The 13,958-nt window shown below is 33.5% G+C and overlaps 1 protein-coding gene across 12 annotated transcripts in view; it reads right to left on the bottom strand.

The window, feature by feature from the left end:
* Positions 1–13,958, bottom strand: part of CPEB2 (cytoplasmic polyadenylation element binding protein 2) — a 64,264-nt gene that overhangs the window by 10,404 nt on the left and 39,902 nt on the right. For all 12 annotated transcript variants that reach the window (XM_067735537.1, XM_067735539.1, XM_067735538.1 and 9 more), the window contains 3 exons: positions 6,626–6,796; positions 5,223–5,312; positions 175–293 (listed from right to left, as the gene is read on the bottom strand). In XM_067735537.1, coding sequence (XP_067591638.1) covers positions 175–293; positions 5,223–5,312; positions 6,626–6,796 — 380 coding nt within the window. The remainder of the gene's footprint in view (positions 1–174; positions 294–5,222; positions 5,313–6,625; positions 6,797–13,958) is intronic.

Raw genomic sequence — 13,958 nt, 5'->3', positions numbered from 1 at the left:
TAGATGGGTTTGGAAACAAACTGTTAATATTTTATCCAGATATAATAAATTATATGAATTTTAAAAAATTGAACTCAAAATGGTAGTTTATTTATTTTTTCACTAATGATCATTTCAAAACTGTTTTTGGAAAACTTGCATTTGTAACTTAAAGTTTGAGTAGCATTTACTTACAGGTTTGTCCTTGATAGTAGGGCTGGAAACACACAGATAGAGTTTTCCATCTTCTTCAATACAAGCATCAATTAGTGCCTGAACTGAGCTCTCTTCTTGAAAGAGAAGGAATGCATAGCCTGTATTAACCATAAGAATGAGGCAATATGTCAAGGTAAGTGATTTCACCCCAAATTTCAGTATGGTTTAGAAAATACATGCCTTTGAAAAAGATGAAAAACCTATAAAGTAGGACTACATTATACTTTCTCTAGGAGAACATAATATCCTATGGAATACACACAAAAAGAGATACTCAGTAAAATAACTAGCTACTTTATATAGAGCACTTACTATCCGATACTGTGATAAGAGCTTTATGTGAATTATTTCATTTAATTCTCACAAGTCTATGAAACATTATTCCCAATTTACAGAAGAAAACCCTGAGGTGTCAGGTGGTTAAACTACTTGCCCAAAGTCAGTCACATAAGTAGTTGGTTGATTAATTTCAAACCTAGATCAGCTCTAAGGTCTCCTATGATACTGTCTTCTTAAAGACTGTGGCAGGATTAACCAGTTGAGCTTAGCAGGAGTTGAAGTTTCCTTCAAATGCCCTCAGGGTAAGACAAGTTCTAGAGCATACTTTTGGACAGGTGGAAAACAGCACATGTGGAAAGGCCCAGGAATTTCCATAAGTAGAGGGAAAATTCCACAATCATCCTGACAACTTCCAAACGATACTAAGAAAACTCCCTTAGGGAGGTTGGAATGAAACAGGTTCCAGGCTTCCCTGGTGGCGCAGTGGTTAAGAATCCACCTGCCAAAGCAGGGAATGTGGGTTCAAGCCCCGGTCCGGGATGATCCCACATGCCACAGAGCAACTAAGCCCAGGTGCCACAACTACTGAGCCTTCGCTCTAGAGCCTGCGAGCCACAACTACTGAGCCCATTTGCTGCAACTACTGAAGCCTGTGAGCCTAGAGCCTGAGCTCCGAAACAAGAGAAGCTACTGCAATGAGAAGCATGCACACCACAACGAAGAGAAGCCCCCGCTCACCACAACTAGAGAAAGCCCGCACGCAGCAATGAAGACCTAACAACAAAGACCCAATGCAGCCATAAATAAATAAATAAATAAATTCATTTAAACCAAGAAACAGGTTTCTTAAGGATAGGTCAGACTTTTATTTTATTTTATTTTTTACATCTTTATTGGATTATAATCGCTTTACAATGTTGTGTTAGTTTCTGCTGTACAACAAAGTGAGTCAGCTATATGTATACATATATCCTCTCCCTCTTGAGCTTCCCTCCCACCCTCCCTATCCCACCCCTCTAGGTGGTCACAAAGCACTGAGCTGATCTCCCTGTGCTATAAAGCAACTTCCCACTAGCTATCTATTTTACACACAGTAGTGCATGTATGTCAGTGCTACTCTCTCAATTCATCCCAGCCTTCCCTTCCCCCTCTGTGTCCACAAGTCCGTCTCAAGGTGGATGAGCAGCAGAACACTTTTTGTCAAACAGCCTGGAGACTATGTTTGCACTTGGGATCCAAGTTCTTGCTTAGATTCCTGTACCTTTTGAAAATATGCCCCTCCTCCTTTCCTTGTGACAAGCAATTGTCAATTTTTAATCAAATATGATGTATCTAGTAGGCAGAACAGAGTTCATTATAAAAAGAAGGCATCGAAATTTACATTACAAGTTTACTGTTATGTGATTAATTCCCAGCAGCAGATGACTATAAATGACCTAACAATACCCCTTTTCCTTGACAAGATTTCTATGCACAAAACCTAGAGCACTGAAATCTAGTCCTAATGTGAAGATGTCTTCAATCAGGCCAACCATGTCTGTGCCATTAAACAATGGGAAGTAAGAGGTCATGTTTTACTAGGAATTCAAAAAACACAGCTTATTGCCAACAATGGCTTTTAGTGCCACAAAGGTCTGATGTGACACACACACAAAGTACTTCATTTTAATAAAATTACAATACCTGATTTCATAAATAAGCCATAAAGCCAACCTACACAAATAGAAACTTCCAAAGGTATGATTATGCAAGATTAAAACCACATCTTAGAACTTTTTAATTGCTAGAAACAATTTAAATAGGCTTGAAAAAATAAAAAAAAAAAAAGACTGGTTTTCTTTATGTGAAGGATTTAATTTTGATACAAGCTAAGGTTTTTTTATTTTAATTTTTTTTTTTATTTTTTGGCTATACCACATGGCATGTGGGATCTTAGTTCCCCAACCAGGGATCAAACCCATGCCCCCTGCATTGGAAACGCCAAGGCTTAACCACTGGACCACTAGGGAAGTTCCCAAGCTAAGGTTTTGAGAGCTGTAATTGTTTTGTAATAATTGAGGGGATATAAGACTGATTTACTAAAATAGTATTTTAAAGTCAATATTTTTAATGTTATGTTTTTATGATGTTAATTTCTGATATTAATATTTTAATACTGCTTAATAATTTTTGTGATTATTATGGAAAAAATGTATCACAAAAATTAATTAAGCAACATGGCAGGTAAATTATGATCTAGCTAAGGCAAGCCGTTAAACATTAAAATACTCGTACCAAAAATACCATCTAATAGTTCTTTAGAATTTATTAGCACAAGCTAATGTTTACATAGGGTGAATCTTATTCACTGCAAAGGACAGGTATGTATAAGTGTGGCTCAGTATCCAATGTCTCAAATCATTACCTTAATTACAAGGTAGCTCTGTCAACTGAATGCTTCTACACAGTGTTTTCCAAACCATGGAAAATGATGAATTACATCAATGACAAAAATGCTTGAAAGCACAAGGTTTAGGAACATTGGTCTTTGGCAATGAGTACAACTAACTATAATGTACCAAAATAGTATAATTTGCCACTGCTAATATTTTTTGTTGTTTTTTTTCTTGTTTTCAGTTTGAGAAAATAAACTAACAACTACCACAAAAACCACAATAACAATGCAACAGCAACAAAGACAGCAACTATTCTGTTTCATGAAATTAGTGCCAACCTACCTTTCTTACATTTCTGCCTATGCAGAAAATGTGTATCTGTCTTGACAAAAACTAATTCTAATACCTTTCTAAAATTATATTTCAACTCCTGCCTGGAACTCTATTGAACAACTTTTTAATCTATCTAAATTGCACAGTATCTTTTAGATTTAGTTCAAAATTTCTCAATGAAGCTTTCCCCCACCTACTTCAGGTCAAAGGATAAACTATCCTACAGTATTTATAGTTGTATATATAATTTATTAGGCAACTATCAACCCATGAATTACTGAGAATACAAAGATGAGTAAAGACACAGTCTGAGAGATTAATGGAAGAATCTGACATTAATAAAATAAAAGCATATTTATAAAATTGTAAAACTGTAATATTGCAACTGTGAGGAGTGCTCTGAAAGGGCACAGTTCTAGAAGGGCCTACAATAGGAGGATTTGACCTCATTAGGTGGGTCCTTAACAGTTTCCCACCAGCAACAGATATTTAAGCTGAGAAAAGTAGGAGATATACAGATGAAGAGGCAGGGAAAGTCTTCAGGTCCAGAGAACAACAAACATAAAAGTCCTGAGGCAGGAGAGAGCAAGGCCAGTTTGCAGAGCTAGAAAGAAACAAGAAGCAATACTGGGAGAAGGAATGGGATGGGGAGGGCTGGCAGGGAGAATGCATTTTTGCCTTTATCCTAACAATAAGAGAAACCACTGATGGGTTTTAAGCTGGAAGCAAGGAGTAGCACCATCAGATTGTTTTCACAGATATTACTCTAGCTATGCTGTGGGAGAAAAACTGGAGATAGCCAGAAATGTGGACAGACTAGTCATACACCTGAAATAGTCCAGACAAGGGATGATGGTAATTTAGTCAGGAACATTAGAAACCAACAGGCATTTTTATTGAACACTCAGTAAAATAACTGTATAAAAGGACAAGATCATAACACTGAACAACAGATTAAAACTAAGCTAAGAAATGAACATCTACATCAATATGGAGCTAATTTTCTCTCTACACCAAGGATTCAGGACCTCCAGGTCCAGTAAGTTCCAAAATCATGTGAAAATTTAGAGTATATGGAAACAGGTCCATATCTCTAACTAGACTCTCATGGAGGTCTGGGATCTAGAATATCTGGTTCAAAGGATTCTGTAAGTATAAGATCTAAAGGTATTAAAAAAAAATCACCACATTATTCCATTTCTCTAAGGAACTACATAAACCACTAATGGAAGTTCTATAATTCTCAATGACAAAAAGTAGAGACGGCTCATATAATTTATCACCAGAATTCCTTAGCTAGTTTTTGTATGCCAATAACTCTTAACATGTTTCCTTTCCTGGAGCCAAAATCAGATTATTCAATAGATCTACTGGAGTCTTTTTTCCAGGCTTGAAAATCCACTCAGCCATGAGAATAGTGTGTTTTTTCATTTCTAAAATTACATTTCAATAATATTCAAAGTAAAGTCTTAGTCTTTCAACCTCCCCTTTCTTTTATTCACTTCAGAGAATGTGCCATTAGCAATCTGACTGACTGGATTCATGTTCACTTCTCTCCCCTTGCCTCCCCTCCCCACTCGGGCGGGTGAGGTGATCCTTCCTGTTCCCACTGACTGTAGCATTGCTTTGCTCAAATGAATGTGCACTCAATTTGTGATTCTTGTCCTCTAGTGACCAGTCACAGTAGTATCCTGGCAATATGTAAGTAACACAACTAGGCATCCTCTGCACATTTTATCTCTTTATGTAGTTGAGTTTTTTTCTGACCATTCATTTTCTTCTCTATCTGAATTCATCAACAGAGTATATACTGCTCTCTTGTTATCTGCTATTATCTGGAACACTTATGTATATCTTGCAATACTTAAAATAGTCATAGGTTTATATTTTATTCTCACTTCACACATTTCTTAATTTCACTGATCAGAGAAACTTTATTATATGTCTGTACCCAAGTTACTTAGAATGATACTTTAGGCAGAGAAAATTAGCTCTCATATAACTTATTCCCTAGCAAATATTAACAAAAAAATCTCTTACCTTTTGGTGGAAAATAGGACTTGCTTTCTGCTTTATGAGGCCAATCTACTACCAAAGGCCCAAATCTTCTGAAGCTAGCAGTTATTTCATCTTAAAAAAGTACAATAATATGCATTAGGAATCAGTTTTAATGATTCATTCTAAAAAACTCCTATATTTTGTACGTTATTTTAAAGATTTAAAAATTTAAAGTACCAAATAGCCTAAGATAAACTAGAATATAAATACTAGAAACATGTCTAATATCCTCACTAAAATGATACATAAATCTTAATAGCTATTTTAATCAAAATAGTTTTTAAGTAGCACATTGGCTAGAATAATCAATTCAGTGTGACTTCTAAAATTTTATATACTAATGTATGGACACTAATGGATTTATAGTATAGCAAATCATAAATATCACTGGCTTGAAAAACATGCCAACATTATATCAAGTTAAAGATCCATAAAGAGATCCATTACTGCTTGATAAAGTAAAATATTATAGGAAAAAAGGGCTGCTGAAACAAGACATGTAAAGCTATAATATTTCTAAAATATACTAGGGTCTGATACATGCCAGGCAGTTTCACTGAAAGACATACAGGTCACATCCAATGACATGTTCTAGGTTATTTTATCCCATGGAAACTTTATTATACTGATTAATACATAGAATAAGTTTGTGGATATTTGAATCACAACTGAAAAAATTCCCAAAATGTAGCAATATATTCTCTATTAGTAAGTTGTGAATGACAGTGGCAGATTTCCCACAGCTTTGCAAATATTAGTTTCTGTATTTTTAATCTTGAATTATTTTTCTTGTTATTATTACACATGATAATTTTTACATATGCTTATTAGTCTTTGTATAACCTAAATTTCCTGTTTATGTACTGTTTTCATTATTTGCTTGGGTTTTATAGCCTCTTTTCTTATGTGTTTCTAAAAGCACATTTATACTTAAAGAAATTGAATTTTTAACTGTCATGCATTACAGGTAAAGTTTTGTGGTTGGTTACCTTTAATTCACTGTGTGTGTGTGTGCGTGCGTGCATGCATGTGTGTGTGCATGCATGCATGTTATAGTCATACAAAAAGTTTTAAATAAATACATAAAAAAGTTTAATGTATTCAAATATGTTCTATATTTAAAAACATAAGTGGGAGATGAACTAGATGAAAATCTTATTTACAAAAAATTCTCACAATAATAATATGCATAAGATATAAACTAAAGAAACAAACTTAAAAAAGTTATTTGTTCAATTATCTTTATATTTCAACAGGTGACAAAATATTTAAACAGAGATGGATATCCATTTTAACTGAAAATCTCTAGAGGTAAAAAAAACTCCATATCCCCATTCACATTATATTTCAGGTTTGTTTTTTTATATGCCAAATCATCATTTTACCTTCATCAATATCTGGAGGAAGACCACCAACAAAAACTTTTCGAGAGAAACGTTCTATTCGCTCTCCATTTTGATGAGCTGAGTAACATGTGGGTGAATTTAAAACACCAACTTGATCATTATGACCATCATCCAGCAAGCCATCATCTATTGGAAAGAGGGAAGAACGACCTAAAATATAAGAACAAATATAACTTGAATCTCGGATCTAAGAAAATGATAAATTAAAGTCAGGCATAAAAAGAGCAACAACAAATTCAAAGGCTTAAAATTGAAGGCGACATAGGCATAAAAAAATTAAGGAAAATTCAGAGAGTTTAAAGGTTTAATTACCTAGATTCAAGAGAGAAGTTGTCTGAGGAATGACTTAGAAATAAACATGGTCATATGACAACAATTACATCACAAACAAACACTAAATCACTTCAATTTCTTATGGAAAGCAGCAAGAATCTGATGTATGGGGATGGGTAGACTGGATGTGTAACCTTTTAGAAGAAAGGTTTTAGGAGAAACCTTTTAGAAATTGGTGGCAGAAAGAAACGGCACAGACTAAACAGATAAGAAGACATTAAAAACCACTTGCAGACTACAGTAAGTAAGGACAAAAGCACCAAGTAATACTTGCATATAAGACCTTGAATTAATTTACTGCATGTGTAAATATGCACATATTTACATACATATGTGTAAATATGTGCTTCTGCACATATGCAAAACAGAAAAAGGCACCCCCTCTAGGACTTCAGTCCCCATCTGAGCCCACCTTCATATGGGCACAGCCTGTATAATCCTCTGTAGCAATCCTGATGCTAGACTCTGTGGCCTGCATACAGTTGGGGTTGAGGTGAGAAGGAAGGGGCTACATGTCTGTGAACTATAGCTAGCTAGATGTTAGAAATAAGAATTTTAATTTTATAAGACCAAAATCAGGGAGAAAGATCATATTTGGTATAGGAAACAAATTATTCTGCAGATTCAAATTCAGTTTAAGTAAGATGTTCTGAAAGATACCCACGTTCACTGAGTAACTCTGGATATTTAGCTTTCCCAATACCTTTGCTATCAGGAATAAGGACCAATGAGAAAAAAACGTCAATATTCTTTGTGATCAATGGAAAGAAAGCTCTTCAAAATGGAACTATTTTCCTTAAAATGAACCTCATCAAGAGCCATCAAAAGTAATATTAATTATGAATAACTGTTTCAACTTTCTATGGTTGGACTTTAAGTAAATAATTGTATATTTTAAAAGGAATAAGATGAGGTAGAGAAACAACATGCACATTAACTAGTTTTTGATTAAAATGGCAAATCCAAATTTTATACTTATTTCAGACATGGCAATACTTAAGTATAAATATCGAATGCAGTGACAAAGAAAATCACTACATAAGCAATGTCACACAAGTGACTCAAAATGACTTAAAATTTTTTCTTAACTATAATATTGTAAGAATATTCATTATATATTAATGAATTATTCTATATTTCTAATTATAATAAATACTACAGTTAGTAAAATAACTATCAAAATCTATAATCTATATGTCTAGAATCTATTAACCAAAGTTCAGCTGAATGAAGGATGTAATGGAAAGGCTAGGAATATGTCACATACTGGCCATACTAACAAGAATCTTCATTGTTGGAAAATCATGACCACTTTCCTTCTAGAAGCCATAAAAGTTATAGAGTTAAATACCCGTTTAAAAGAGGAGTTAACTAAATATATATCACCAACAAAAATATTTTTTACCTTTCCAATTATCCTCCCCTATAACCCAAATCAACATGGCAATAAAAGGAGAACCAGTTAATAATTATGTTTTCCATGTACTTTAAACATACTTTCTAAGAATGATCCATGAAAATGACTGGCAGTAAAGGTAAAATTATATGTGTTGAGAAAAGTAGAGTTTGATCATAAAGTGATTTGGACTAAAATATTTACAACAGTTTTCAACCAAAATTAAATTACCTTTCTCCTTTTTTGCTCTGAAACTAGGCTATATTTTCAGGTTTTACACCTCAAAAGAATGAAATTGACTGATAATGAAATCACAATATAAAATCTGTGGGATGTAGCAAGAGTTACTTACTTAGAGGAAAATTTTCATACTTACAGGGAATTTTATAGTTTTAAATGCATATTAGAAAATAAGAAATACTTAAATAATCCTAGTTTCTGCCACGAAGAGATAGAAAAATAATAAATTAAATACAAAAAGAGTAGCATCAAGGAAATGAAAAAAGTAAAATCAATGACACAGAAAACTAACATTAAAAAAAGAGTCAATAAAGGCAAACGTTGGCTCTCTGAACACTTAAAAAATCGATATACTTCTCAGTAAAGTTCATCAAGTTCATGAATAAAAAAGAAAACTAAAATTACCAGGAGAGGAAAAGAAAACATTTGTACAAAATTAGTCAATTTATAGCTTAAAGCTGAGCATGGTTCTTTGATATCAATGTATATCTATACTTTTATGTACTGATTGTTGTTTTAAAAATAAAAGCAAACACAAAACAAACTATTATTATTAAGAATGAATATTCCTCCCATCCTCAAGATCCTAGCAGCCACTCTACTGGGTTAAATAACCCACCAGTGTGATGGTATGATTTTTATTTCATATGCAAGGATTAAAAAAACTATCAAAACAACAAAAGTAGGTCCAGGACTGATCTCTCTCAGGCACCATCTGTTTAATCAGACAGAATCACTATCACACATGTTTCTCCAAAGAACTGAGACAGGAGCTATAAGGTACATTTGTTACTTAAAAGCATTTTGCCCCAATAATAGGTTTGTCCTTTTCTCACAGAGAATGAATAAGGTATTTAATTTAAACAACCAATTAAAATCTAGTACCCTGTATGTCTTTGTAAATTAATGTCTAGACATAATATATTTACTTTATAATTAAGTTCACTAAAATTCTGTTTCTTTTAAAAATTGCTATGTCTGGGTATAAGTGTAGAGTAGGTAAGTCAGTCTCTTTGAGGAGGAGGGATTAGCAATTTTTTTCGGTAAAGGGCCAGATGGTAAATATTTTAGACTTTGTAGGCCATACATTTCTCTGTTGCAACTACTCAACTGTCATCACTGTAGCTCCAAAGCAACCAGACAAAAAGTAACTGAATGGGCATGACTGTGTTGTAATGAAACTTTGTTTAAAAAACCAGAAGCCTTGGCTTGTGGGTTATACTTTGTTGACCCTGTCTTATAGTATTACCCTGGCTTCTTTTTGGTCATGCTTTGAAGATTTCGTCCATTCTCTGACAGTTATCATAATAATTAACATACAGAAATCTGTTGCATTTCTACACACTAATAAACTATCAGAAAAGGGAAAGCAAGAAAACATCCCACCTACAATCAAATCAAAAAGAATAAAATACCTAGGAATAAACTTAAGGAGCTGAAAGACCTATATTCTAAAAACTATGAGGCACTGATGAAAGAAATTGAAGATGACACAAATAAGTGGAAAAATATATTGTGTTCATAGAAGAATTAATATTGTTAAAATTTCCATACTACTCAAAGCAATTTACAGACTCAATGCAATCTCTATTAAGATACCAATGGCATTTTTCACACAACTAGAACAAATAATCCTAAAATTTGTATAGAACCATAAAAACAAAAACAAAAACCTTGAATAGCCAAAGCAATCTTGAGAAAGAAGAACAAAGCTGGAGGTATTAGGCTCCCTAATTTTAAGCTATACTAAAAAGCTAGACTAATCAAAACAGTATGGTAGTGACATAGAAACAGACACATAGATCAAGGGAACAGAACAGAGAGACCAGAAATAAATCCTCGCTTATATGGTCAATTAATCTATATGACAAAGAAGGCAAGAATATACAATGGGAAAAGATAGTCCCTTCAATAAATGGTGCTGGGAAAACTGAACAGCTACATACAAAAGAATGAAACTGAACTACTTTCTCACACCATATACAAAAATAAACTCAAAATGGATTAAAGACTTAAATGTAAGACCTAAAACTCCTAGAAGAAAACATAGGCAGTAAGCTCTTTGACACTGGTCTTAGCAATACTTTTTTTGAATATGTCTCCTTAGGCAAGGATAACAAAAGCAAAAATAAACAAATGGGACTACATCAAACTGTAAAAAGCTTTGCACAGTGAAGGAAATCATCAACAAAATGAAAAGGCAATCAACTAAATGGGAGACGTATTTGTAAATGATATATTCAATAAGGGGTTGATATCCAAAATATATAAGGAACTCATTCAATTCGATTATCAACAATAACAACAACAACAAAAATAAGCAGAGGACTTGAATAGACATTTTTCCAAAGAAGACATACAGATGGTTAATAGATACACAAAAATCTACTTGGCATCACTAATCATCAGGGAAATGCAAATCAAAACCACAATGAGATACCAACTCACACCTGTCAGAATGGCTGTTATCAAAAAAGACAAGAAACAACAAGTGCTGGCGTGGATGTGGAGAAAAGGCAACACTCATGCAATGTTGGTGGGAACAAAAACTTATGCAGGCACTATGGGAAACAGTACAGAGATTTCCTCAAAAAATTAAAAATAGAGCTGCCATCTAGCAATAATACTTCTGGGTATTATCTGAAGAAAATGAAAACACTAATTCGAAAAGATACATGTACCCCTATGTTTACTGCAGCATTATTTACAATAGACAAGATATGAAAGCAACCTAAGTGTCCATCAATAGATGAATGGATAAAGAAGATGTGGTATATATATGCCATGGAATATTACTCAGTCGAAAAAAAAAAGGAATGAAATCTTGCAATTTGCAATAACATGGATGACCTAGAAGGTATTATGTTAAATGAAATAAGTCAAAGATAGATACTGTATGACTTCACTTATATATGTAATCTAAAAAATAACACAAATGAATAAACAGAACAAAACAGAACCAGATTCATAGATACAGAGAATAAACTGGAGGTTTCCAGAGGGGAATAAATGAAATAGAAATAGTTGTAAAAGGGATTAAGAGGTATAAACTTTCAGTTGTAAAACAAGTAAGTCACAGAGATGCAATGTACAGCATAAAGTCAATAATACTGTAATAACTTTGTATGGTGACAGATGGTTACTAGACTTATCATGGTGATCATTTTGTAATGCACACAAATACTGAATTACTATATTGTACATCTGAAACTAGTATAATATTGTATGCAAATTATAATTCAATAAAAAATGTGAAAAAAGTATTTATCAAAGATGAAAATTTTCAGCCTTGATGTCATCATAAAAGGGTTTGGTAGTGGTGATATTAGGGAGTATACACTTAGTCTGGCTATTTCACAAGACTGTTAAAAAAGAGTCAAATGAGTTCAAATTAAATCTAATCATAGAAAATCCCAGGTCAATTTTTAAGCAATACTTTAAGTATAATGTATTATTAATAATTCCTTATTCATTATAGCACATGAATATGAATGGCTACATATACAGTATGAATAAATCCAACCTCTCTAATTAAACCTCCATATTTTCATTCTCTTTAAAAAGTATTTCTCTTATCTTCTCATTCCATATATAATCTACTAAAATCTACTAACTAAAGCTTTGCTTGTCTGCTAGAAAAGATTGCTTTGTGGTGTTTAGTACCACTAACTAAAATACTGGAGGTTCTTTATTTCTGTTATTTTAAAAAATATTCTATATAATTTTACTCCTTCTGGAGTAGAGCAGCCCTTTAATCCTTTATTAAAGGGAAGATTGCAATAATAGAAATATTTTAGATTGAGAGATAGAGTTTAAGTTACATTTCACACCTCCCTTCACAACCTACCACCCTACTCCAAGCTCAGACGAGTATGTTCACTCTCAGAATGGAATAAACATTGAACAGACAATAAATACAATAGATGTGAGAGTCTTTCTCCTTTCTAATCCTGGCCCCCAGGCAGCACTGAAGTAGAACTCTTTATGGCTCCCACAGTACAGAAATACATAGGAGTTGGGGCAGGACACAAATGAAAAGCAGGGAAAAAAACTTTGGTTTTTCTTACTTTCAGTATAATTAAATTTTGATTATTCCTAAGGTATATTTCATATATTAATATCTGTAGCCAGTTTGATTTAAAGTTCTTATGTTGACATTATTAAAGATATTAAAATATATAAATTCATTTTGGTAGTAATTTGGTTTCACTGCAGTCAAGCGGGAAATCTTTTAAATGAAAATAGCCACTCTGTGCCTGAGCTTAAAGGTGAGTCAAAGGTGACAAAAGAAGAAAAAATAGTTCTTCCTAAACTAGATTATAAAGTCAACATGCCTTGAGAAAATAATACTGTCCACCCACCACTGCACTGGTAAAGAACAATGTCTTATTTTTTGGCAAAAATTATATCAACTCAGTGTGACACATCCCACATCAACAGATCTGATGTGTATGAGATTTCTTTTTAGAAAAGAAAAATGACTAAATAAATGAATAAATGTACTTCCTTTGATGGACCAAATCTAAAACATGAAACCCATAAAAGGGGTCCTTGGTAGTTAAAAGGTTATTGATGTGATACTGATATAACATCTAGCATAGGAAGAGGAAAAAATGAGTAGAAAATAGGAAGAGAGCCAGGCTACTTCTAGTTCTTTCTGAGTCATTCCTTTGGTATGCGGCTTTTTTTTTTTTAATGTTTTATTACTTAGTGTGTTAAAGTACTTTCAAACTCAAAATCTCTCAATAGTTATTTCTAATGGATAAACTTTAAAAAAAATTTTATTGAAGTACAGTTGATTTACAATGTTAATTTCTGCTGTACAGCAAAGTGACTCAGTTATATATAATATATTATATATATATTCTTTTTTATATTATGATTTATCACAGGATATTTTCATCTGACCATCAAATCCAAAATTGTAAAAGGTCCTATATTCACAGAGGACCAACTAAAATAATTACTAATGCCATGTAATTTGGTCCTATATTCACAGAGGACCAACTAAAATAATTACTAATGCCATGTAATTTGAGAGGAAAATTCAGTTGTTACCCCCCCAAACTAAGCCATATAAATGTGACAACTGTCAGTTCTGTCCTATAGAAGGCTTCTACCAAAAGCCTTAAAACCATCTGAGGGGCTTTCCTGGTGGCACAGTGGTTGAGAGTCCACCTGCCGATGCAGGGGACACGGGTTCATGCCCCGGTCTGGGAAGATCCCACATGCCGCAGAGTGGCTGGGCCCGTGAGCCATGGCCGCTGAGTCTGCGCGTCTGGGGCCTGTGCTCCGCAACGGGAGAAGCCACAACAGTGAGAGGTCCGCGTACCACAAAAAACA

The sequence above is a fragment of the Pseudorca crassidens genome, chromosome 4, assembly GCF_039906515.1.
Source record: "Pseudorca crassidens isolate mPseCra1 chromosome 4, mPseCra1.hap1, whole genome shotgun sequence".
Lineage (NCBI taxonomy): Eukaryota > Metazoa > Chordata > Mammalia > Artiodactyla > Delphinidae > Pseudorca > Pseudorca crassidens.
The sequence above is the reverse complement of the archived record's forward strand: the minus strand, read 5'-3'. Positions and strand labels throughout refer to the sequence as shown.